This window comes from Pipistrellus kuhlii, unplaced genomic scaffold (genome assembly GCF_014108245.1).
Source record: "Pipistrellus kuhlii isolate mPipKuh1 unplaced genomic scaffold, mPipKuh1.p scaffold_m20_p_2, whole genome shotgun sequence".
Lineage (NCBI taxonomy): Eukaryota > Metazoa > Chordata > Mammalia > Chiroptera > Vespertilionidae > Pipistrellus > Pipistrellus kuhlii.
The window spans coordinates 58,861,999-58,887,910 of record NW_023425515.1 but is presented as its reverse complement, the minus strand read 5'-3'; the positions used below and the strand labels follow the sequence as shown (position 1 = coordinate 58,887,910).

The following is a 25,912-nucleotide window of genomic DNA, read 5'->3' as shown; positions in this document are numbered from 1 at the left end:
ACTAGAATTATATGCATGAGGGCTTACTGCACAATTTATTTTGTATGCATTTGAAAATTTCCATAACAAAAAACAAAAAAAAGCAAATATTGCATAAAGCTGGAGAATTTTGTTAACTTTTACAGCAAATTTGTCTAGGAAAGAGCAAAGATGTTATTTTTTATATTAAAACTCATGGTAGAAAATACTTGAAGTCTTATTTATTCTTTACTATTTAAAAAAGGAAAAGGAGGTGTAAACTTCAAACCTTTAATAAACCACATCTTCTAAATTTCTAGCTGTACCAAATTCTCAGTTATACAAGAGAATGTGAATGAGAGCTGATGACAATGAGCCTTCCATTCTGGTACAGACCTCTCCTCTTCTACATTGGCTACTCAGGATAGCCTATCATAGTGTGAATAGTTACATGTCCTGACTTTTAAATGATGCCTAATGTTGGAAGCAATGTGGGTGTTCAGTAGATAAACAAATTAGATAGAAGCAATGTACTTAGACTTTTTACATTAATTTAACTCGTAAGAAAAGAATTCTTTTTTTTAAATATATTTTATTGATTTTTTACAGAGAGGAAGAGAGAGGAATAGAGTTAGAAACATCGATGAGAATCATCGAGCAGCTGCCTCTTACACACCCCCTAGTGGGATGTGCCCGCAACCAAGGTACATGCCCTTGACCGGAATTGAACCTGGGACCTTTCAGTCCACAGGTCAACGCTCTATCCACTGAGCCAAACCAGTTTTGGCAAGAATTCCCTTTTAAGAATTATTTCCTGGAATATGAAAAATGCATAACGGTCCTAGCTGGTTTGGCTCAGTGGATAGAGCATCAGGCTGCGGATTGAAGGATCCTGGGTTTGGTTCTAGTCAAAGGCACGTTAACGGGTTGTATGGGGCGTGTAGGAGAAAGCCAATCAATTATTCTCTCTCATAATTGATGTTTCTGTCTCTCTCTCTACCCCTTCCTTTATGAGATCAATGAAAATATATTTTTTAAAAATGCATAATGTACATCTTCTGATTATGGGGAAAGGTCACATTACCAAGAAATGTCCATAGTGAGAATAATATTTAAACACAGAATTACCAAAAGTAACACATATTTTAGGGGTAAAAAGAATGAGAACTCATAAAAATGTTTGAGAAATAATTTTCACAAGAGTAGGAGAAATATCTGGAGAAGCAATGTCACAAAATCCAGGAGTGGATTCCAAACCCAGCTATACACCAGAATCACCTTGCCAGTTAAAAAATTCAGATTTCACATTTCACCTTAAAATATTTATTTTCGTAGTTAAGCTTGTTATATTAACCCTACAAAATTAGCTTCCATCTAAATTAATAAACTTCTCATTGTATGTGTGTAAATTTCTAAATTAAAGTGGGCAGAGAAGTGGAATACATCAGTGAAAAAATATGCTATATGATTAAAATGGATTTCACATATTAATTATTTCCTCTATAACATAGAATGTTTTACTATAACTATGTGTGTGACCTAGCTAGTATTGAAGAGCTGTGCCTCAAATTCAAAATGGTCCAACTCAAAATCTGGGTTAATTATTGCACTGACTGCTTACCTCAGAAAAAGATCTCAATATAATTTAATATAGACTATCTTAATTTACCAGTTTAAGACCTCTACTCTGTAGGTAACCCCTTACTTCTTAGCCTAAAAGTTAAATCAGCCATGTGGTTAAAAAAAAAAAAATTAAGCTGGTTGCTAATATTTAAATTATTTTACACAAAGCTTACATTTTTTTGTTTTAATATTGATTTCAGAGAGGAAGGAAGGGAAGGAGAGAGAAAAAGATACATCAATGATAAGAGAATTATTGATTGGATGCCTCTTGAATGCCCCCCTACTGGGAATGTGCCCTGACCAGGAATCAAACCGTGACCTCCTGGTTTATAGGTCAACACTCAACCACTAAGCCACACTGGTGGGCACAAAGCTTACATTTCTTTTGTTTTACTCATTTACTTTATCTATTCTGTCCCAGGTTCCTATTGCCACTGGAGCTTACAACCGCAACTATAAAAATCCGAGGGCAGCCCAAACCGGTTTGGCTCAGTGGATAGAGCATCGGCCTGTGGACTGAAGGGTACCAGGTTTGATTCCAGCAAAGGGCATGTACCTTGGTTGCAGGCACTTCCCCAGTAGGAGGTGTGCAGGAGGCAGCTGATAGATGTTTCTAACTATCTCTCTCCCTTCCTCTCTGTAAAAAATCAATAAAATATATTTAAAAAAAACACACACACAACAAAAACACACCTGAGGACAGTAGTTATTAAAGACACAGAATTATTCTCTTAGCTCAAGTAAATTCATGGGACATGTTATTTTTTTCTTGTTTTTCAAATTCATAACAAACCTCAATGCATCTTCACATCAAAAGTTTTTAGACTAAGGATCTAAAAGGGGAGACACTGATGTAACAGAAGTGCTCACAGAAAATGTGTAGTAAGTACTGGCCAGTGTGGCTCAGTTGGTTGGAATGTCATTCCATGGATCAAAGATCTCAGGTTTGATTCCATCAGGGCATATGCCTGGGTTTCAGGTTCAATCCTCGATCAGAGCGCATAGGGAGAGGGGGGTAGCAACTGATCAATGTTTCTCTCTATATATAAATTCAATAAAAACATATCTTCAGGTGAAAAAAAAAAAAAAAAAAAAAGTGTACCAAGTCCTTAGATCTGGGAAAACATAGCTACTTGCCTTTAACTTTCTAGAACCCATTAGATTAAGGTGATCAGATCGTCCCGCTTTTGGAGGAACAGTCCAGATTTCTAACAATTTTTCCTCGCAGCATTTAAAAAAAAAGTCCCAATTTTTGGCAAGATGGGGAAGATTCTTTCCAAAAATCAGGGCTTTTTTAAAACACCGCGGGACACGAGAAAAATTATTAGAAATCTGGTCTATCCCTCCAAAACAGGATGATCTGGTCACCTTACATTAGATATTGTTTTGTGCCAGCACCACAAGATCAGTCTATTATTCAGTCAAATACATAACCTTTGAACTTAGAAAATGGTAGTAGGAAATCTTATAAAAGACCATTGTGATAAAATGAAATATTGCTTAAGTACTTAGCACACCAACATCAGATAATAAGCACTCAAATGTTTAGCTTTTATTAAAGGTAATCTCAATTATGCCCATAATTTAAGAACAAAACTCAGTGGCAGTATTCTACAAGGCCACAAGATGGAGACATGACTACACGACAGTGGGTCCTCTTCTACAAATTCTGACTTTTAAAGTCACAAAGCAAAAAATAAAAAATGAAGTACAGAGAAAGCTGTTAAAGCCTAACTTTATATTTTAGATAGGTATTAACTGCACCTTGGCACAAAATTTTAACTTCTTGGTCACTTCATGCGCAGAGTGTTTTTGATCTGTCTAAAAATACCCATTTCAGTGCAAGATCAGCTGCCATCTCTAGTCTCTTCCATCCTGCTCCACTGTGACAATCAAAAATGTCTCCAGACACTACCCAGATTTCTGGAGTGGGCAGGAGGTATAACTCTGATACACAGTCACTATTCTAGATAGGTTTAGCAGGTATCAAAAAAGTGGTGATGGGTGAATCAGCTCTCCAAGCTGTGTGATTGCAAGTATCATGTGTATAAAACCAGTAATTATTTAGCTGGGTACTGGCAGTCTACTCAAGGCTATAATCTAAAAAGAATCCATATGTTCAATTAGGAGAGCTCCTTTCCAGCTCTGGTTTTTTTCTTATGACTGTCTAAATGTTGATATTTTTATACTTCGAAATCTCTGAATCCAAACATATATTTCTAACTGCTTACCAGTTAGTTTTCTCTATAGGAATATCAAATTCAACACATCGAAAACTGAAGGCAACATTCGTTATAGAAATTAAAGGATCTACCTTTATTTGCTATCTTTATTAATAGCCCTCCGACTCATAAAATACAGAAATGTAGTTTTAGATGTAGTCTTATGTCCTATTTTAATCCCCATTAATTCTGCTTCCCAAATATCTTCATAACCTTTTCCTATAGTTTTTTGGGAGTGGTTCAGCCATCATTTGAATCCAAAACCTCTAATGAAAGGAAGTAAGACTAGAGGAAAGGAGACAAAGCCATCAAAAGCAGTCAGATAATATAAAATACAAATCCAATCTTTTTACTTCTCTGCTTAAACATTTTCAGCAGTTATGGCCCTGGCATTACACCAGAGCAAGGAGGATTTGGGAGAAGGGAGACATGTGGAGATCCAATAAGGAAGCCCACTTTCCCAGTGGGCTAAAGAATGCGGTATTTTGCATTTGAATAGATATAAACTTCCTCCAAACTCCTGTGGCAACTTTTTTTTGGAAGTTGGCTTAATTATATAAATAAAAAAGTAAAGTTTAAATTTGCCTCATAAAAAATCTAGAGGACAGAATGGAAGCTCTTAATTGATTATGTCTTGTATTTTTCTTAGAAATGTAAAGTGTTATTAATCTAGGATAGGGGTGTCGAACTCAATCAGAGAAGGGGCCAAAATCTAAAATCCAGCCTAAATCGCGGGCCGAATCGTTTACTGAACAGTCATAAACTGTCATTGTGATGGAAACGCAGCGGAGTGCAGTGATGACAGTGCGGTGCGGGCCACATTGCAAGGCCTGGCGGGACGGATTTGGCCCGCGGGCCTTGTGTTTGACACATGTGATCTAGGACATGCAAAATATATTTGACTTGCCAGCTTTTAGAGTTCAAAGTGCAACTGACATGATTCTGTCAATATCCAGAGCCCAGTAAGCAACAATCTAAAGAATATCCAGGTGTCTTCCCATTTGACCCTCTACAGCAGGGATCTGGTTAAGGCATATACAAAAATCAACCAATGAATAGATTAGTGGAACAACAAATCAATGTCTGTCTGTCTGCTCTAAGAAATCAATTAAAATTTTTTTTCAACAGCTACACATAACCTAACAAATAAAATTAAAACAATACTACATATAAAACTCTTCATCATTTAATTGTGGCTACTGGCCTAGTCTTCCCTACCTTCCTCTCTCATTGTATTTTTGGCCATAAGAAATATTAAAAAATCCCAGTCTGTCTCTTTCCTTCTTGGCTCACCTCTGTTTCTGTGCTTATTAGTGGAGGACATGTTTATAGCTATAAAAAATAAAAATAGAAGTGCCACTGGGGGGAAGTATGGGAAAGCAAGTCTCAAGAAGACACAAGAGCAAAATAAAGAAAGATAACAATTCAAATATGATTCCAAAGTTCTGTTTCTTGTTAGAAAGTTAGAGATGATCGAGATCAGGGATGGCAACCATGGGACATACATTTCACAGCAGTCATGGTAGATATTAACCAATGACATCATTTTTTTTTTTTTTTTTGTAATCTAAGCACTTTTATAAGTTGACTTAGTAAGTTGATTTATGACTATTGACTTATTAAGTTCTGAGTAAGATACTATTAATAGGTCAGAACTATCACATGAAATAGAATAGTTAGCCTCTTTTGTTCAAGTACAAGCTTCTCTTTAAAGATAAGAAACCACGGCCCAGGTAAAAAAAACCTTACAACATGGTTGCTTGATATTCGATGTTTTTGGATTACAGTATTTCCTTTTTGAAGATAATGGAAGCTACAAAAGTAATAAACTACCCAGACTAGAGAGAGGAAAATCCAAATATATAATTTTTGTTCAGCTATTTAAAAAAATGTTTAATATATATATATATATTTTTTAGAAAGAGAGAGGAAGAGAGAAATATGGATGAGAAACATCAATCAGCTGCCAACTGCATGCCCCCTACTGGGGACCCAGAACCCAAAACCCGGGCTTGTGCTCTGATCAGGATTCCAATCAGCAATCTCTTTCTTAGTGTACCTGCACCTCTTGGCGCACAGGACGCTCCAACTGACTGAGCCACATTGGCCAGGACTTCAAATATATCTTTAAATATACTTTTGTTTTCTGGAAAGAGAAATAAAATTGTTTAAAATGTTCCTAATTAAAAAATATTTTTTTCTAATGATGTGTGTCATAAACTGACATACTTTTTTACATCAAATTACAAAACAATATTTACTAATTTGAATGTTTCAACCCATTTCCTAAAGAACGTTATCTCTGTTTTATAATCTGATGTAAAAAAGTAATCAATCTCCAAATTAAAAACTTGGTAAGTATACAAGTAACAAACAGTAAGTCACAAAGGTAAGAAATGGTCAGTACAAGTGGGAAATGCCCAACTTAACTAGAAAAATATACTACATATCATTTATCACCTAATCAGCAAAGCAAAAGTACAGTTGAGGCTTTTATGTGAATAATAGAGGCCCAGTGCATGAATTTGTGCACCAGTGTGGCCCCTTGCCCTGGCCTGCAGGATCAGGCCGAAGCCAGCTGACATCCCCCAACGGGTTCTGGATTTGAGAGGGCACAAGCCAGGCCAAGGGACCCCACTGGTGCACAATTGAGGCCAGGGAGGGAAGAGGGAGGTTGGCTAGCAGGGGAGGGATCTCGGGAGGGCTCCAGGTGTGTCCAGCCTGTTTTGCTCAGTCCTGATTGCCTGGATCCAAGCAGCAAGCTAACCTACCAGTTGGAAGTGTCTGCCCCTGGTGGTAAGTGCATGGCATAGTGAGCAGCTTTAGCATATCGTTAGTATATTATGCTTTAATTAGTTGGAGGACCAGACATTTAGCATATTAGACCAGACATTTAGCATATTACAAATTACATATGTAATTTGTAACTTATTATATAGGATACCCTCAAAACCAACTTTTAGAAACTATTAGTAAAAAAAGAAAAACTATTAGTTATTTCTATCATCTCGGATAAAGGTATTTTATACCACTCCATGGCTGAAATGGCAGCCACAACATCTTTCTCCATTTCTTTAAAGTTTTTCCGAGTGCCCCTCAACTTCTCCATCAGCTCTTGAAGAACAGAAGGGAATGCTCATACACTGCTGGCAGTATAAACTGCCATTATCTTTCTGAAGTTAACTTGGCAACAAATATCAGAAATTTTAAAATGCCAGTACCTTCTCATAAAAAAAAAAAAATAAATCACTCCTAGGGAATCATCCAAAAGAAATAATTAAGTATGTGTGTCAAGTAGTTTTATAAGAAAGTTTTCACTCCAGCACTTTCGAGGACTAACAACTGAGAAGACTGGACTTGGAAAACGGGGCTGTTCCTCTACCCCACCTCCCTAATCAGCTTCAACAATGACAGAGGCAGCCGAAACTGGTTTGGCTCAGTGGATAGAGTGTTGGACTTCGGACTGAAAGGTCCCAGGTTCAATTCCAGTCAAGAGCATGTACTTTGGTTGTGGGCACATCCCCAGTAGGGAGTGTGCAAGAGGCAGCTGATGGATGTTTCTAACTCTCTATCCCTCTCTTCCTCTCTGTAAAAAAATAAATAAAATATACTTTCTTTAAAACAAAAACAAAACAAACAAACAATGACAATGACAATGGCAAAACATAGGTTGTACTAGTTCCACAAAGGTAAATACCGTATTTTTCGGGCCATAAGACACTCCAGACCATAAGACGCACCAGTTTTTAGAGAAGGGAAATGAAGAAAAAAAGATTCTGAAACAAATAGTGTCCTAAAATATTTTATGTGCATTAAAACCCAACATCACAGTCATAAACACATGTAATCAACCCTGTAAAGTAAACAGCAGCATTTAGAACCATTTTAGAGCCGGGCAAGCACACAGAGACCACACAGAGCCGGGCAAGTAAAAAAACTTTTTTTTTAAAGTATATGTGTAGGCTATATTTGGACCATAAGACGCAGGGACTTTTCCCCCCCACTTCTGGGGGGAAAAAAGTGCGTCTTATGGTCCGAAAAATACGGTATATACTTCCATTATCCCTTCCCCATACGCCAGGAATAGTATGAGTCACATATGTAATTTGTAATTTACTAATATCTACATTAACACACCAAAAAGACAGGTGAAATCATCTCAACATGCAATCAAAATAACAACTATTAATGATTTATTTTTTTCTTAAATCTTTTTTTCATACCAGGTCATAAAATCCAGTGAATATTACATTTCTAGCACATCTCAATTCACATATATTCATTGGAAAGATCTGTATTTGCATTTCATAAAATTTACAGACCTATATATCCAAATTGTTCTAAACATACTTAAAAATTGCCCTAGCCAGCTGAAACCGGTTTGGCTCAGTGGTAGAGCGCAAGGGCATGTACATTGGTTGCAGGCACATCCCCGGTAGGGGGTGTGCAAGAGGCAGCTGGTCGATGTTTCTCTCATCAATGTTTCTAGCTCTCTCCCTCCCTTCCTCTCTGTAAAATATCAATATATATATATTTTTTAAATTGCCCTAGCCAGTTTGGCTCAGTGGATAGAGCGTCAGCCTGTGGACCGAAGGGTCCCAGGTTCAATTCTAGCCAAGGGCACATGTCTGGGTTGCAGGCTCAATCCCCATTGGGGGACATGCAGGAGGCAGCCAATCAATAATTCTCTCTCATCATTCATGTTTTTATCTCTCTACCTCTTCCTTCCTCTCTGAAATCAATAAATACCTATTTTTAAAAATTGTCCAACAACCAACTTTGAGTATCAGTTTTTAAAGTTAAAATTTAAAATCCAGTTTCTTCAAGCCATTTCAACTGCTCAATTATAAGTAGTCACTACTATATTGGACAGGAAGGGACTAAATTGTGCCAATGAGTGAATGTAAATAGATGATGGAAAAAAGAGAAAGCTGTGATCCATGATAGAACAATTATGTAATTTTGTAACTATTAAAACTATAATTCATACAATTTCATTGCTATGATGGAAAGGAATTTCTATTGGTCACTACCAGTATTCTAATGCATTACTAGTATGTAGACAGTTGGTTCTCAACCTTCCTAATGCCGTGACCCTTTAATACAGTTTCTCATGTTATGGTGACCCCCAACCATAAAATTATTTTCGTTGCTACTTCATAACTGTAATTTTGTTAATGTTAATGAATCGTAATGTAAATATCTTAGGTGATCTTAGGTGACCCGGCTAGCGGTTCTCAACCTGTCATGACCCACAAGGTTGAGAACTGCTGTTGTAGAGCCTAAGACCATCAGAAAACACAGATATTTACATTACGATTCATTAGCAGTAGCAAAATTAGTTACGAAATTATGAAAGTAATTTTATGTTTGGGGGTGACCACAACATGAGGAACTGTATTAAAGGGTCGCAGCATTAGAAAGGTTGAGAAACACTGTTGTAGACTGTGCTTTAAAAAAAAAATTAATCTAGAAGGTGTATCTTTCAAGTGGTATACAAAACTGGAAGCAATAGCTAACAACTGGAAAATAAAATGAAGAGTCAAAAGGATTTCCAACAAGCCAACAAACATAAAGGATGTAGCACAGTGAAATTTAATAGATATTAGTTTGGTCTGGCAAAAGCACTGGCTGTGAAAAATAATGCTTCATATGAATGGCCTTTAAAAGTATTTTATAACCCCAAAACTTTTGATTATTCTTTGTTTTGTTCAGAACTTTATCAAACAGTTGTCCATAATTTTGGAAAGAAATCATAACACTTGATATTATATTTATACTATAGGGCCAGTGCCCAAATTTGTGCATGGGTGGATTCCAACACAGCATTATCACCAATGTACATATCTATACTGGTAGCAAGTATACTTTTTATTTATACTTTTTAAAATTTTTATATATTTTATTGATTTTTTTACAGAGAAAGAGAGAGGAATAGAGTTAGAAACATCAATGAGAATCATCGACCAGCTGCCTCTTGCACACCCCCTACTGGGGATGTGCCCGCAACCAAGGCACATGCCCTTGACTGGAATTGAACCCGGGACCCTTCAGTCCGCAGGCCGACGCTCTATCCGCTGAGCCAAACTGGTTTTGGCAGCAGGTATACTTTCTAAATTACAAAATGATTCTACTTACAGACAGATGCAAACATCTGGTTTTTTTATTTATGGTATAGCTGTAGCTGATCACTTAGACTGAAATATAGTTTACTTTCCTTTATTTCTCTTTTATATTAGGATATTATATTGACTTTTAAAATAAATGTGTTACAGGTAGGTTAAATATGAATTTATCTTAACTTAGCAAGGGGACATTACAAAGTATTTGTTAAAGTCCGATATCTCAATCAACAGCCCACAAGTTATCGGCTTCAAAGAAGCAAGAGGTATAAATTGAAGGTTTACAAAAGTTCCTGAATTCTACTTCAGCCTGGCTGGCTTTTTCTATTTATTGTTTGTGTGTTTTTTTCTTATAAAATTAGCGATAAAACCTTAACTGTTTATTGAAGTATATATTATTTACTGCTTACTGATTTGTTTTTACATATGAACACACCTATGTAATCAACATCTAAGGTAAAGATACAGAATATTTATAGCACTTCAAAAATTCCATTTGTGCCCAACCAGTGAGGCTCTGTGGTTGAGCATTGACCTATGAACTAGGAGATCAGATGCCCAGATTGTGGGCTTGATCTCCAGTAGGAGATGTGCAGGAGGCAGCCAATCAATAACTCTCTCATCATTGATATTTCTCTCTCCTCCCTTCCTGTTTTAATTTTAATAAGGGTATTTTATACTACTCCATGGCTGAAATGGCAGCCACATCTTTCTTCATTTCTTTAAAGTTTTTCCAAGTGCCTCTCAACTTATTAAATAACCTTATTAAAACAACAACAAACTTCATTTGTGCCCCTTCCTAGCCAATAAGCTGTCAGAGACAACCATTGTACTGAGTTCTTCAATATAAATTTACTAGAGGCCCAGTGCATTTAATTCCTGCACGAGATGGAGGAGGGGGGAAGGGAAGGAAAGGGGAGGGTGTCCCTCAGCCTGAATTGCACCCTCTCCAATTTGGACATCCCTCTCACAATCTGGGACTGCTGGCTCCTAATTGCTTCTGACTGCTCCCCTGCTGGCCTGACTGATGCCTAACTGCTCCCTTGCTAGACTGGTTGCCCCCAACTGCCCTCCCCTGCCAGCCATCTTGTGGTGGCCATCTTGTGAAGGCATCGCAGGAGGGCATAACACCACCTAGGCTTTTATTATATAGGATTTCTGATCCCAGAATTTTATATTTTAACATTTCAATTACTAAACTATACCATTTCATATATTATATTTACACTACAGGCCCAGTGCATGAATTTGTGCATGGGTGGATTCCCTCAACCTGGCCAGCAATCAGGGCTGATTGGGGCCAGCCAGCCAGGCTGTGGGAATGCACTGACCACCAGAGGGCAGCTGCTTGAATTGAGTGTCTGCCCTCTGGTGATCAGTGTGCATCATAGTGACCAGCCAGTTGCCTGGTTGCTTAGACTTTTATATTGCTCCCAGCTGCCTGGGAGCCTGCAGGTCCTTGCTCCCAGCCACCTGGGAACCTATAGGTCCTTGTTCCCGGCTGCCCAGAAGTCTGCAAGTCTTCGCTCCTGGCCAGAGCACAGCGCCTGTAGCTCCTTCCACCACCACCCCATGCCCTCCTCCTCATAGCAGGTGCCTCACCTGGCCAATCTTTGTTGTGTTAATTTGCATACTCACTCTGTGTCACGGAGGTATGGTCAATTTGCATATTTATTATTAGTGTAGGTAGATTTTTGCTATTTTTCCACCTTTATTTTGTGCACATGTATTCACATATTGTTAGACATTTTTACTAGAATTAACTTTTACTATACCTCAACTACAGATAAAGAATAAATGGATTTATTTTCTTTTCTTTTTAAATGTAAGATTTTACTTTATTATTTTAAAAATATATTTTATTGATTTTTTACAGAGAAGAAGGGAGAGAAATAGAGAGCTAGAAACATTGATGGGAGTCATCAATCAGCTGCCTCCTGCACGCCCCCTACTGGGGACGTGCCCGAAACCAATGTACATGCCCTTGACCAGAATCGAACCCGAGACCCTTCAGTCTGCAGGCTGACGCTCTATCCACTGAGCCAAACCGGATTCGGCTTATTTTCTATTATACTGATTAATTACATTGCCATCTTAGTTATGCCTGTATATGGCATACCTTCATGCTTGAAGATCACTTTTCCTAAGTGGAACAAAAGAAAAAAAAAAAAAAAAAGTCAGTTTGCCAATCACAAATTCAACCTATAATGTTCCTGGTTCAAAACAAGCAACTTTAGTAAAAAAGGAAGTAACATTTAACATACCTCAGATTTCTGGACCATGCATATAAATACATACAGTAAAAGATGAAAGATTTATATGATCTGAGGAGAGACAAGAGTATAAAACCCCTTGGTACCAGGGGCGATGCCCAATCAACTAAGCTACACCAGCCAGGTCAGGACACATGCCAGGATTGTGGGCTCCTACCCCACTGGGGGTGTGGTGTACAGGAGGAAGCTAATGTTTTGTTCTCACATTGATATATATGTATTTTATATATATATATATATATATATATATATATATATATACACACACACACACACACACACACACACACACACACATCTCCCTCTCTCTAAAAACTAATAAAAACCCTTAAAAAAATAAACACACACATGCAGTAATTAACTGCAAATTTATCTATAATAGAGAAAAGACAAATACATGTCAATATAATGAAATGTCCTACTGCTAATAAAAACTAAGCAAAGTAGGAAGAAAAGAAGGTAAAATACTAATAAGTTTTTAAATGATAGGTAATATAGACGATATAAAATATTTAAATAGTAGACTGATTTAGAGTGTAAATTCTGTATTTGTTCCCAATTTTTAGATATTTTTATTCAACTTAAAGTTCAGCTAGCTTCAATGGACAATAAGACACTTAAGCAAATAAAATTTCATATGAAAATCATATAATCATTTTCACACGTCTTTTTAAAAATATATATATTTTATTGATTTTCCACAGAGAGGAAGGGAGAGGAATAGAAAGTTAGAAACATTGATGAGAAACATCTATCAGCTGCCTCCTGCACACCCCCCACTGGGGATGTGCCCGCAACCAAGGTACATGCCCTTGACTGGAATCAAACCCGGGACCCTTCAGTCTGCAGGCCGATGCTCTTGCAGGCCGACGCTCTAACCAGCGAGCAAAACAGGTTTCGGCCATTTTCACAGGTCTTTTAACACTAACCACATTGTGCATGTTGATAGAAGTCTTTGAACTCAAGGATATTTTAAATGCCTATTGTGTTCATTTGTTTAGGCTTTTAAATACAAGACACGGAAATAAAATAAAAAATTTTACGTCCCATCTTACCTGGGAGTTAGTTCATATGTGAAGTTAAAGGCGCTATTCCTATGAAATCATCTTAAAAGTTTACTTCTAATAACACAATTTGAAGCTCCCAGAACTAGATTTAAGAACTCTTCATTTCAGGCATAGCTGATGCTATAGGTAGAGACTCAATAAAAATTTCCTCTAAATTTAGTCAGTTCCCCTAAATTTCACTCATTTATGAGGATTTGTCTCCACCGGGTTGATATACAAGAATAACTATTTTAAATAAAATATAATTGCCTTATGAAGGTAGACTGTGATTACTACCACTGTTTGTCTCATTTCTATTGCCAACATAGTTATTAGAACATTACCTTAGCAAGACTGAATTAAACCAAAGATTTTGGATGCACGCATAAAAATAATTTATTGGAGGGTCTCCTTTTTAAACCCATGCACACGGTCTCAACAGGAACTCTTCTTCAGCCTCATTTTTATTACATTGACAGAAAACAAATAAATATTGAATGTCCAAGAGACTACAAAATTAAGTAAAAAACCAGCACCTACACTCAAAAAAACCTCAACAAATTACATCTGTTCATATATAAAATAGCCAATCATCCTAGACCATAATTCAAGTGTAGTGAACACTTCTCATATTTCTCAAATGAAATCTTGTTTGGAATTCTTTAGAATCTGATGCGAAATAAAGGAAACATTTCTTCATGATTTTGAAATTTTAATTATAAGACATATGATCCAACAGTAAAATGAATCTCTAATATTTAAAACAAAATTAGAGTAAGGAATCGCATTACAGAGCTAAAGCCAGATTACACTTTTGGCCTTCTGAGATCTCAAACACATAAATACACCAAGATAATATTTTCAGCAGTATGAGATTACTTGGAAGACTGACTTTACTTCACCCTCAAAAGGGTTGTTGAATAGTTGGAAAGGCTTCATTAACTCAAAACACAGTTACAATTCTTTAACGGACTTGTTATAATAATAAAAAAAAACCGCAGGCAGTAAAAAAGGAAATCTCACCCTTTGCAATAGAAGAGATGGACCCTGAGATCATTTTGCTGAGAAGAAATAAACCAATAAGAAAAAAGACAAATGCCATATGATATCACTAATAAGTGGATTCTAATGAGCAAATTAACTGACAAAATAGAACCAGAGGCATGGATACATGGAACATATTGACAGCTGTCAGAGGGGAGGGGAAGAGGACTAGATAAAGGAATGTGAAGGATTAGCCAAAGAACATACCTATATGCACAGTCTTTGGACACAGACGATAGTGCAGTAAGGGTAAGGGGGGGCGGTGACTGGATGGAGGAGGGCAAAAGGTATGGGAGGATGGGACACATCTGCAACAGTGTCAACAAAAATTTAAATTAAAAATTTTAAATTAAAATTATTTTAAAGATACACTTACAAGAGTATAGTGAATATTTGAAAATTATCCACATATCAAGTAACAAAGGCATGATTAAATAAATTAAAAATAGTTTGATATATGCATTACTAGAAAATTACATCAATAAAAATAATACTTTCAAAGAATCTTTAATGAAAAAAACAAACAAGGAAAAAAAACCCTCAGGTATCTCAGAAAGCTTTTAACACCGATTAGATTACATTTCGTCCTCTAAGGAGGGTAAAGGCAAGCTCTCAAACAGCCAATATTTTAAAATACCGTGTTATGTAATTAATATTTTAACAGTATGTAATTTAATAGTAAGGTGACAGCTTATCCGAATGGAAATATTCGAACCAAGATAACCCCTAATTTTATCCAAGAGGAAAACTATGAATGAATACTAACTCTGCCAATTACCTGAGGAAAAGCTTCCTAGTAACTGAAGACCCCCACAGGATGGGGGCAATACTCAACTCCTGGAGCAAGAGCTCCACCTACTGATCAGCAACACTTCTTCCTTAAACATTCTGGCACCCCAAGACTCCAGCGCTCACGCTCTCTCCGCCCCCCTCCACTCGGTCAGACCCAACCCAAATCCAGTTGAGTCACTACCTCTTAATACTCCTTGCTTTTTTATTCCAATTCCTCCTTCTTCCAGAAGGTCCTGCATCGCTCTCAAGTGTGAAGAAAACTGAAAGATGGCCAACACACCAAGGTTCCCAGTGTGGAGCTTAGATTGAAGAGGACACCCAGACCAGTCCAATTGGAGAGGCAGGGTCTCGGCCCTCCGTCTCCGGGTGGGAGACCCCAGGCACCTCACCAGAGCTTCACCCCGCGGCCGCACTCAGCTGCTCTTCTCCGGTTAACACACTTGGTGCTCTAGGCCGGAGTCCTGGGCCGCCTGGGTCTTGCCACTGTCGGCCCCTCAGCGCGCCAACAGCCGGAGCCGAGCCTCCGCCCCCTCCGTGAGCACAGAAACCCAGAAATCTCCCACCGCCGAGTCCTCGCCTGGTCTCTTCCCCTCCTTCGCCACCCTACCCTGCCGACCCGGCTGCCCTTCCTCACCCTTTCATCTTCCCCGCCTGCTGAGGCCGTAGTTACCGCCGATATCAACGCCGCCGCCGCCCTCAGCTCTCGGCGCCCTCCGCTCCGGGCCACTCAACTCCACCAGCCGGCCTCCTCGCCTCAGGCAGGGAGCTGAGCGGGGGACGGAGGCCGCGAGAGCGGAGCACGGCCCTGCGTCCCGGGAGGGGGCGGAGTGCCTCCCGCCGCCGCGCTGTTACCGCCGCTTCTCCACACGTGCACACGGGGCACTCGGCTCCCGCCCGCCGCCGCCACCGCCGCCAGCCCGAACCGCCGCCGCGTTGTGACCTTTCACCCCGCCCCCTCTGCGCGCCGGCGCGTAGGCCGCCTCCCGCGCAGCCGCGCTGCACGTCTCCGCGTACCTTCCTCCCCTCCCCCACCTGGGGACCTCCATCTTTCTAGTGGGCTGTGCCCTTTTGCGTCACCTTCCTCCCCCGCCCCCATCCCTTACGGCAGTACTCGTGAGGCTCGCCCGGTCCGTCGTGGCGGTAAAATCCGGGTTTTTCCGCCCCTGTCTCGCCTCTCCCACTTCAGGAAGAGCAGACTTTCCCCCCGAACCGGCTCTTCCCAGTGGAGAGTCTCCCTGATGACTTTCAAATGCTCTTTTCTCCGTCGTGCGATTTTATAAAAGTAGGTTCTTCTACAAGTATAGAAGTGTGTGGAAAACTCAAACGTAAATGAGGTGGTGGTTTTGTTTTAAAAGACAAACGTAATTGGCCGGGTAACTTGGCTTCAGCCCAGCACGCTTTGAGGTCACGTGACTGCCCCAACCCTCCAAGCCTGGGGTTTCGCAGTCCCGGCGCCGAGGAGGGGGAGGGAACTCTATCGTCACTTCCGGTCTGTAGACGGTGGGGGTAGCGTCACTTCCTTAGCAGTCCAGGACCCTTTAGCCCGTTCCACCCGTGCCTTCCAGGTTGCACTTTACAACATAATCTTTATAGTAATTATTCTTTTAGAATTTAATCGCGACAAAATTAACGTTCAAACAATCCGCAAAAAAAATACAGGCCCCCAGAGAAGTAACGCGCCTGCCTGGTGGCGGCAGGGCGGAGCTCAGGGTCACGTGACTGTCTAGACCCGCCCCCCCCCTTTCCCTTCTGCAGCTGAAGCCTTCCCCTCCCTCAGTGACCGAGCCTCGAGCTCCGGGGTCTGTGCTGTTCCTGCACCTCGCGCAGTGTCGGGTGAGCGGCGACCTGTATCCGGCGGCAGGTGGGGGTCGGAGAAGGGGTGGGAAGAGGGAGAGGGTGGACGGCGGCCTCAGCTGTTCGGGGCTTCCTTCCCGCTGCCATCATCCCGCCCTGACCGGGAGCTCCTTTCGCCAGTCCTCCTCCTCCTCACCCCCGCTCCCCCACTGTCCTCGCCCCCGCGGGTGGAGACGTCCACTTTTCTCGGCTTTGGGGATGAGTGCGGCCATTATGGTTCCCTAATTCGGAGTCTTTGGGGCTTCGGGTCGTGGGGTTGATGCAGCCATTCTTGGGGGGTGGGGGGGGATGTCGTTTCCCATCCCCAAAGCCCATTCTTTGGGAGGGGCCCTGACCGCCTTCCCCTTCCACCTGCGGCTGGGAGCGGGGAAGACTGAAAAACCCTGGAGGCACAGGCGTCTCCCGTGCGACTGGCTTGGGAGGGGATGACACTGAGGTGGCCCTGACTGCGGAGTCTCTGTAAAGCCTGCTTCCCAACGTGCTGTCTCGGTAATTTTGAGTTTTTAGCCTTGCAAGAGGCGACCTGCTTTGGGAAGGTAAAGGCAAGCCTGTTAGCGTACTGTTCTGTGATTTTTATGGTGCAGGGAGGGAGAGGATAGTTGAAAGAATAAACGAGATGTAAGTAACCACAGTCTCGGATGAATGGGGAGGCGCTGAAAGATGGCATTTCGGTGTCGTGATGGGAGACCGGCTGGTTTATGGGAAAGTCACCAGGTTTCACTAAAAGGGAACTAGTTCTTCAGAACACTAATTGGGCTGGTATATAATTGAACCAAATGTGTTTCACCATAAACTGAAAGGAAGGGAGGTGAAGTCTGCTGACTTGCTATGTTATGCCTTTGACGTTTTCTCTTGCCATGTCTCCCTAATATCGCCCTTACTTGCCACTCCCAAGCAATTCCCTGACCAGCAGTAAATCCATGTTAAGTAGCCCTTATGCTTCTCCTTAGCTTCCCCATTTGTAAAACTCTAGGCGACCTCTTCAGATTTTGATGAACAGTATTTTGTGAAAATACAGATTTTTTTTTCCCCCTGAGGTTTTTATCCAACCCACTGTACTCCCATTTCATTTGCAATGTAGTAACCAATGTTTGGACTCCAAACAATGTGCTTTAGGGAAGAGTGTTTTTCAGTTTGGGGTTTAAACTCTTTTATTTATACTGCAAACATAGAAAGTCCCTTGGTTCATTTAAGTTGAAAGGCCTAGCAGAAATTATAATTTTGACTTTAAAATGTAAATTTCTAATCTGGAAAATAATATTCTCAGTTAAACTTTTTAATTTTCTAACCAATATAATTGAAGAACCCATTAAAAAGAGCTGGAAAATGAGAAAGATGGAATCATCTTTGAATGGTGAGTGTGACTGACTTATTTTTAGTTTTCTGTATCTTCCAACTTCTTGACAATTAACTGGTCTGATTTTGTCAAGGAAAACAAAAGTTAAATTCTAGAGTAATAGTGATTTAACAAGATTTCCCCTCCTTCAGTGACATTCCATCAAATTAGACAAATTCCTGAAGTTTCCTAGAGGTTCAAACCAGTCCTGTCTGGATAAGACCAAAATGGGAAAGAAAACCAGCTAAAATGCAATGAGTACTAGTTGGGGGAATGTCAGTATGAAAGAGGCTGAATGACTCTGCAGTTTTACTTCACAATTCCCCCAATTTTAGGGAACTTGTTAAAGCAATAACTTAGACCACTAAGAAATCAGAAAGATTAGCAGTAGGAATTGATACTAAATTGCTATTAAAGTTTCAGTTGAAAAAGACCTCTGATATAATACACAGTTTACACACACCAACAGGTAATTTGAAGCTTGGAAGTCACTAGACTAGCTTTATCAGTTACTTAGTATTATATGTAAAAATCTTACCATATATTAGGGAATTGTGCTATAGTCCAATATTAAATGGCACACAAGGATTTTTGTGTTAGAGTTCCTAATACCTCTTATTTGCTTACTCTGAGGTTTAATATATCATTGCCTTTATAGATGATCGCCACCATCAAATATGCTTTCTTTCCCTATGGGCAGAGAGCTTGTAGGCCACATATTATTACACAATATTTTCTATTCCTCAGTTTTCACTTTTAGCACATTTAAGTACTGTTTTCTGGGCTGTTACTTAGTAAACCATAAAGCTCTTAGTAGTTCAAGGACAGGACAGTGTCTTTACTGTTGTGTCTTCAGTACTAGGATGCTGATGTACCTGATAGGTACACAGTAAATTGTTTATTGAATGAGTGTTTGACAACTGGACAAGGAAATTAAACTACTTTCAAAGCTCTTGCATATCATAGTTCTTTCTGAGGTCATGCACTATTTGTTTTTAAATATAAATTGCTAATAACCATTCAAGTCATGGTTAGTACAGTAGATATAAACCTCATGCTGAAACCGGTTTGGCTCAGTAGAGTGTCGGTCTGCGGACTGAGGGGTCCCAGGTTTGATTCAGGTCAAGGGCATGTACCTTGGTTGCAGACACATTCCCAGTAGGGGGTGTGCAAGAAGCAGCTGATCCATGTTTCTAGTTTTCTCTCTTTCTCTCTGTAAAAACTCAATAAAATATATTTAAAAATATAATAAAATAAACCTCAGATGGACTTTATTAGTACAGTGACCAGTTTATTTTCACAACACATTTGGATGAAAGTGAAAGAAAGGGATAAGAATGAGTTCTACTTAATGAAAAATGGGTTGTACAGACAACAAGTGATATAGCACTCAACTAAAAGTCAAGATCATCATTCAACTCTGCCATTTTTACATGCTCTTTTAAGTAAAGTTGGGGTGTGAACTAAGGTTTTTATACTTAGCAACCTTCCTGTCAAGGTTACTGTGAGTTTAAGTGAGATTAAACTATAGATAACCTATGTGAAAATATTTAAAACCTAAGTGATATTTTTTTTTTTTAATTCTCACCCGAGGATATATTTTTTCCATTGATTTTTAGAGTAAGTGAAAGGGAGGGAGGAGGAGGAGAAAGAGAGACATCAATCTGAGAGAGAGACATCAGTGCACACACCCCTACTGGGGCAAGGAATCAAACCTGCAACCCAGGTATGTGCCCTTGACAAGGAATCAAATCCCTCACCTTTCGGTCTGTGGGCCAACTCTCTAACTCCTGATCTATAATATCCTCGGCTAACCTAAGTGGTATTGAACTGTAAAGCAAAATAGTACAGATTTTACTGGAATAGGTTTCCTAAGCTTTGTGACCTTGGACAGTTTACTTAATCTAAGCTTAAATTCCCTCATGTTTAAATCTATCCATAGGTACTATTAGATCATGAACGCAGAAAGCCTGGTCGCCCTAGGGTGGGGATAAAGTAAATTTACAGTTATGAGAATACGAAAAAGTTTATTCTTGTATTACTATTTATTAATGATTGTATTAATTTCCATATGAATAACTGTAAATCTATTTTTGACCCATCCTGTACTTTATAAAGAAGACTGAAGACATTTTATAAAATTGATTAACAGGTTTGGAGAAAGGAGTAGGATTTGAAATGAGGTTGGTGGTATTGAGGAAAAGCTAGAATTTGTAATGAGGCCATTCAGAAAAATAGAGGAGAAAAAAATATATACTTTTAGCAAATATTATAAAGCAGATTTACTAATAGGAACTGAGAAATATCAACATAAAGATCATTATTTTGGCAACTACAGTGACTTAATATTTTCTATAAAAAGATTTTCCAAAGCATATGATCATTAGTATGTGGAATCAATTTAAGAGGGTAGTTCTTCTATTTCTAAATTATTATCCCTACAATGGATTATAGAAATATATTAAAATTTTACAGACCTATAGAAAACATAAGTTTACAGTTATGTTTAAGATTTAAGTGTTTTTATATCTTATTTTTACCCTCATATGAAATAGACATGTAAAAAATATAATGGAGAAAAGTAGAATAAAATTTTTCCCTTCCTAGATTGAGATGATTCACAAGGATTAGTGGGTTTGTATTGGAAAATATCAGTAAATTAAATAATTGAAGCATAGCTATCATGAGTTTATGTTTCACCTTACTCTTGAAAAAAAATTATTACTCATTTGTTCTGAGGAAAAATTTGATTAAGAGATTATTAGTAAAACTTTAAGAGTTTTACTATTTTCTTTTTTTTAAAATATATTTTATTGATATTTTACAGAGAGGAAGGGAGAGAGATAAAGAGCTAGAAACATCTATGAGAGAGAAACATCGACCAGCTGCCTCTTGCACACCCCCTACCAGGGATGTGCCTGCAACCAATGTACATGCCCTTGACTGGAATCGAACCTGGGACCTTTCAGTCCGCAGACCGACGCTCTACCACTGAGCCAAACCGGTTTTGGCCTATTTTCTTTTTTATATTATGAAATGAAAGTGACTTTAGCCGAGACCGGTTTGGCTCAATGGATAGAGCTTCAGCTTGGGGACTGAAGGGACCCGGGTTCGATTCTGGTCAAGGGCATGTATCTTGGCTGCGGGCATATCCCCAGTAGGGTGTGCAGGAGGCAGCTGATCGATGATTCTCTCTCATCGATGTTTCTGGCTCTCTATCTCTCTCCCTTCCTCTCTGTACAAAATCAATAAAATATATTTTTTAAAAAAAGTGACTTTGGTTTAATAAGTGTTTTCTCTTATACATATAGTACATATATTCTACATAGTAATGTGTACAGAATATATGTACTATATGTGGCTTCTTTATATCCTTTGTTATACGACTTCTGTTTAGGTAGATTTCAGGTAGTTCTGAATGATGGTTTTTCTGTACCTTAGTTGTAATGTTGATGTGGTTGGGGGAGGATGTGAGTGGACATTTAATACCTACTCTGGCATCTTGACCAGAATCTTCCTCATATAAAGGAATTTAATATATGAGACAGTATATGTATTGAATGGGAAATAAGGACACATATATAGTAAATGTAACTGACATGTCTGTCGAGAAGAAAGTAAAATCGAGCCAGGACTTTGCAGAATTGTAAAATAAAATTTCAGATGATTAGAAGCTTAAATATAAATAATGAAATACTTAAAATATTAAACTCCCTAATTTTTTTAATTTATATACAAGATTGGAAACTTAAAAGTTATAAAAGCAAACATAGACATATATCAAAGAATTTTTCAATATCAAAAATAAAGGACAAAACAGTCTGGAAAAAATGTTTGAAATACATATAACATAAAATTTAGCATTTTTAAGAATTATTGCTGTTAAGAAAAAATTTGCACAATAGAAACATGGATAAAACATATGACCAGAATTTTCTAGAAGAGAAATCAAAACATTCAACAAACTTATGAAAAGTTGCATAACCTCAATAGTAATTAGTATAGTAACAATAGAATATTCTTTTCTGACTAGCATAAATCAAGTGGTAAACCTGCTGCTAGCAGGGATGTGTGGCAAAGGATTTTCTCATTTGATACTAGTGAAGATGTAAATTGTTACAGAGTTTTTAGTAAACAATCAGGCAATAGCTGAAAATACATATTCTGCCACCCAGCAATCCCACTCTGGAATTTTTTTCCTAGACATAAAAGCAAGTTAGTAAGCAAGTTTTTATTTATTTATTTATTTATTATTTTTTAAATATGTTTTGTTGATTTTTTACAGCGAGGAAGGGAGAGGGAGAGAGAGTTAGAAACATCGATGAGAGAGAAACATTGATCAGCTACTTCCTGCACACCCCCCACTGGGGATGTGTCTGCAACCAAGGTACAACAAGCCCTTGACTGGAATCAAACCTGGGACCCTTGAGTCCGCAAGCCGATGCTCTGTCCACTGAGCCAAACCAGTCAGGGCAGAAAGCAAGTTTTTATGTGAATGTTGATTGCAGTAGTGTTTGTAGAAGCAAAAACCTAAAAACAAAGAGAATGCTTGTCAATAAGGTTATTAAGATGCCTATATATCTATCTATATACATAGATAATGGCACAGGCATATTATGGAATGTTTTTAGATCAATTAAAGTTAAATATGTACTGTTGAGTTAAAAAGACTTCCAAATACATTTTAAAAGGACTTCCATTGTGATTAAGATTAAGTGAGAAAGATAAAGTTTAGAAAAAGGTATAATGAAACCCCATTTTTGTAAACCAGTTAAATACCAGTTTGTTTTTGCTTATGTGATTGTCAACACTGGAGGGAGGAAATAAAGAAAAGGAAAAATGCAAAAAGAAAAGGGCAGAGTATTTGCAATAACATGCATGTAAAACTACATGTGTGTACAAAATGAATGTCAGGAAAGGATAGTCACCAAAATGTTTACTAGTTACCTCAGAGAGGTTAGATGGGCATTTCAGGTGATTTTTATATCCTTCCTTATACTTTTCTGTGTTACATGTCTCTATTTTTACAGTCAACATATAGTGTTTCTGTAATCAAGCAAGCAAACTATTTACATTTTTTAAAAGGTATTAACGAAAGGAAAAATACCATTTGAAATGGTCAGGAATGACATTACCAGAATTCTTTTTGTCTCAATTACTTAGATATATGAGAGGAAAGTGTATAAGTTATCCATAAATTCTCTTTAATTTTGTATATATGATAACCTTTGAACATCCAATAAGAATTTGTCATTAAACATGTCATTAAACCCTAGCTGGTTTGGCTCAGTGGATAGAACGTCGGCCTATGGACTAAACTTGTAGGGGTGTCAAACTCAATCAGAGAAGGGGCCAAAATCTAAAATCCAGCCTAAATCGTGGGCCGAATGGTTTACTGAACAGTCATAAACTGTCATTGTGATGGAAACGCAGCGGAGTGCAGTGATGACAGCGCGGTGCGGGCCACATTGCAAGGCCTGGCAGGACGGATTTGGCCCGCGGGCCTTGTGTTTGACACATGTGGACTAAAGGGTCCCAGGTTTGATTCTGGCCAAGGGCACATACCCAGGTTGCTGGCTCAGTCCCCTGTGCAGGAGGCAACTGATCAATGATTCTCTCTCATCATTGATGTTTCAATCTCTCCCTCCCTCTCCCTTCCTCTCTGAAATCAATAAAAACGTATTTTTTAAAAAATGTACAGGAAAATTATAGACATTACCAGATTAAGTTACAAATATACATTTTGTTTCTGGTATGGATGTTAAGTCCTCTGGGATTGCTTTCTTCCTTGGAGATACAGAGCATATTATACAAGTTTGAGATCTGTCACCTGACTTAATCATATGATAGAAAAAGTATCCTATAAGGAAAAGTTCACATTTGGGTTTTGTAAACTAAAATAAATTGCTATGATTTATTGAAAGTTAGCCCTCAACACAAGGATTTGTCTCGCCCCCATCCTCTTCCTTCCCCGAGGGCCGCCTGCTCACCGTGGTGGTGGCTCAGTAGTGAGGGAAGGAGGAAGGGGGAAGGGGGAAACCATGCAGTGGTGGGGCATTGATATACAGTTAAATACAGAGTCAGATTGCCAATTACTATAAACACTGAGTGTAATAGCTAGCTGAATGTAGGCGTAACTGTATCCTTTCTTATGAAAAATTGGTTTTTAATAATCTCTAGGTCCTAGTCTTAGGTAATGCAGAATTAGGCTGTAATGGGCTTTATTCAGATGTGTTACAACACCCACAAATCCTTATTCTTCTATTCAGTGCCTTCTATTTCATTTGTTTGAAGAAAGGAAAAATGTATCTCTTATTGTTAAAACACAAAGCAGGTTAATTGATATCAACCTCTTTAATGTGATCCAAAACAGACAGTTAAAATACAGAAATTTGCTCAGAATCTAGCTTAGTGTACCTACAGTGCTTGAATATAGATTAATAGTACCTGCTATTGTTCAGTGGGGTGTGTGTGTGTGTGTTTTAAATATGATCTCATCCTTATTCAAAGGCACTGTTTGATAAGGAGGGTGGGGAAAGTACCTATGAATAGACAGAGATAAACAGACTATTGATTCTTGTGAATTATTTCTACCTCAAATCAAAGCAGTATACAACAGTAAATAATAAGTCTCCCACCACCTTCACCCTCCAAATAGATCATTGAACTCTATAGCAACTTTAATATCCAAAATATTAGCCTGAGTCTTGGAAGACAAACTCTTCTATTTCTCTTGGCTCAAAAGTTTATTCAAGATAGGGTTAAGATTTTCCTAATCCTCAACCAGAATACTACCAGTAAACCCTGTTCTGCAAACATAGATGAGTAAGTACTTTAGTTGCATATCTAACTTATGTACTCCTGAGCTATTAAGTGACTGTGGAAATTCCAAGGATTTGCTGAACTTGACAGGACAAGAGGGTGCCCAAAAGCCTTATCAAGAACCACATAAATTCATTTTTAACAGAAAGAAACCTGTTTGGTTGTTTTCAACTGATTCCCCTACAGTCCTTCTAGGGTTAAAGTGCTCTTTTAGGCTTCTAGTCTTGTAACTGTTAGCTGACTAGTAAAAGCAAAAGTGAATATGATGTATTTTGTATAAGCATTATGCCCCTATAGCAATCATGTCAAACTCAAAGGCTAACACGGGTCAAATAAAAGTTTAAGTAAAAAAAAAAAAAGCTTAAATTTTCATAGAAAGGTAGGTTATTTCAATGAGACATGCTGAATTGAATACAAAGGGCTGAAATAAATGAGTAATCGTTAATACTATCTAATAAAAGTATTATGCAAATTAACCATCACCCTGCCACACCTACCAGCCAATCAGCAAGTATGCAAATTAACCCAACCAAGATGGCTGTGGCCATGGAGAAAGCAGGAGGGAGGCTTAGGTTTCCCAGGCGAATAAGCAAGCCAAGCTTTCAGCACACCCTGGCTGGCCCAGGCCTCCACTCAAGGCTACAAAGTTTCAATTGTTGAAGATAAATAAATCCCAGATGCCAGGGCCTCAGCTTGGGTCGCGGGGTGGTGTGGCTGGCCTGCAAACCACCACAGGCCCCTCGCCCAGGCCTCCCCATTCCACAAGGGAACTCCCACCCTGATCCAGGACACCTTTCAGGGCAAACCAGCTGGCTCCACC

The 25,912-nt window shown here is 38.8% G+C and overlaps 2 protein-coding genes across 6 annotated transcripts in view; one reads left to right on the top strand and one right to left on the bottom strand.

Moving 5' to 3' along the window:
• The window catches only part of NAA50 (N-alpha-acetyltransferase 50, NatE catalytic subunit), a 40,159-nt gene extending 24,126 nt beyond the window's left edge, over positions 1–16,033 (bottom strand). The window contains exon 1 of one of the 3 annotated variants that reach the window (XM_036447950.2): positions 15,715–16,033. In XM_036447950.2, the coding sequence (XP_036303843.1) occupies positions 15,715–15,722 (8 nt within the window). In that variant the 5' untranslated portion in view covers positions 15,723–16,033. Of the gene's footprint in view, positions 1–12,010; positions 12,034–15,714 lie in introns of those variants that run through there. The other 2 variants (XM_036447949.2, XM_036447948.2) reach the window with 2 other exon arrangements.
• Positions 16,034–16,765: 732 nt separating this feature from the next.
• Positions 16,766–25,912, top strand: part of ATP6V1A (ATPase H+ transporting V1 subunit A) — a 55,358-nt gene continuing 46,211 nt past the window's right edge. The window contains exon 1 of one of the 3 annotated variants that reach the window (XM_036447946.2): positions 16,766–16,913. The gene's annotated coding sequence lies outside the window, so the exon portion shown is untranslated. Of the gene's footprint in view, positions 16,942–16,972; positions 17,133–25,912 lie in introns of those variants that run through there. The other 2 variants (XM_045583983.1, XM_036447947.2) reach the window with 2 other exon arrangements.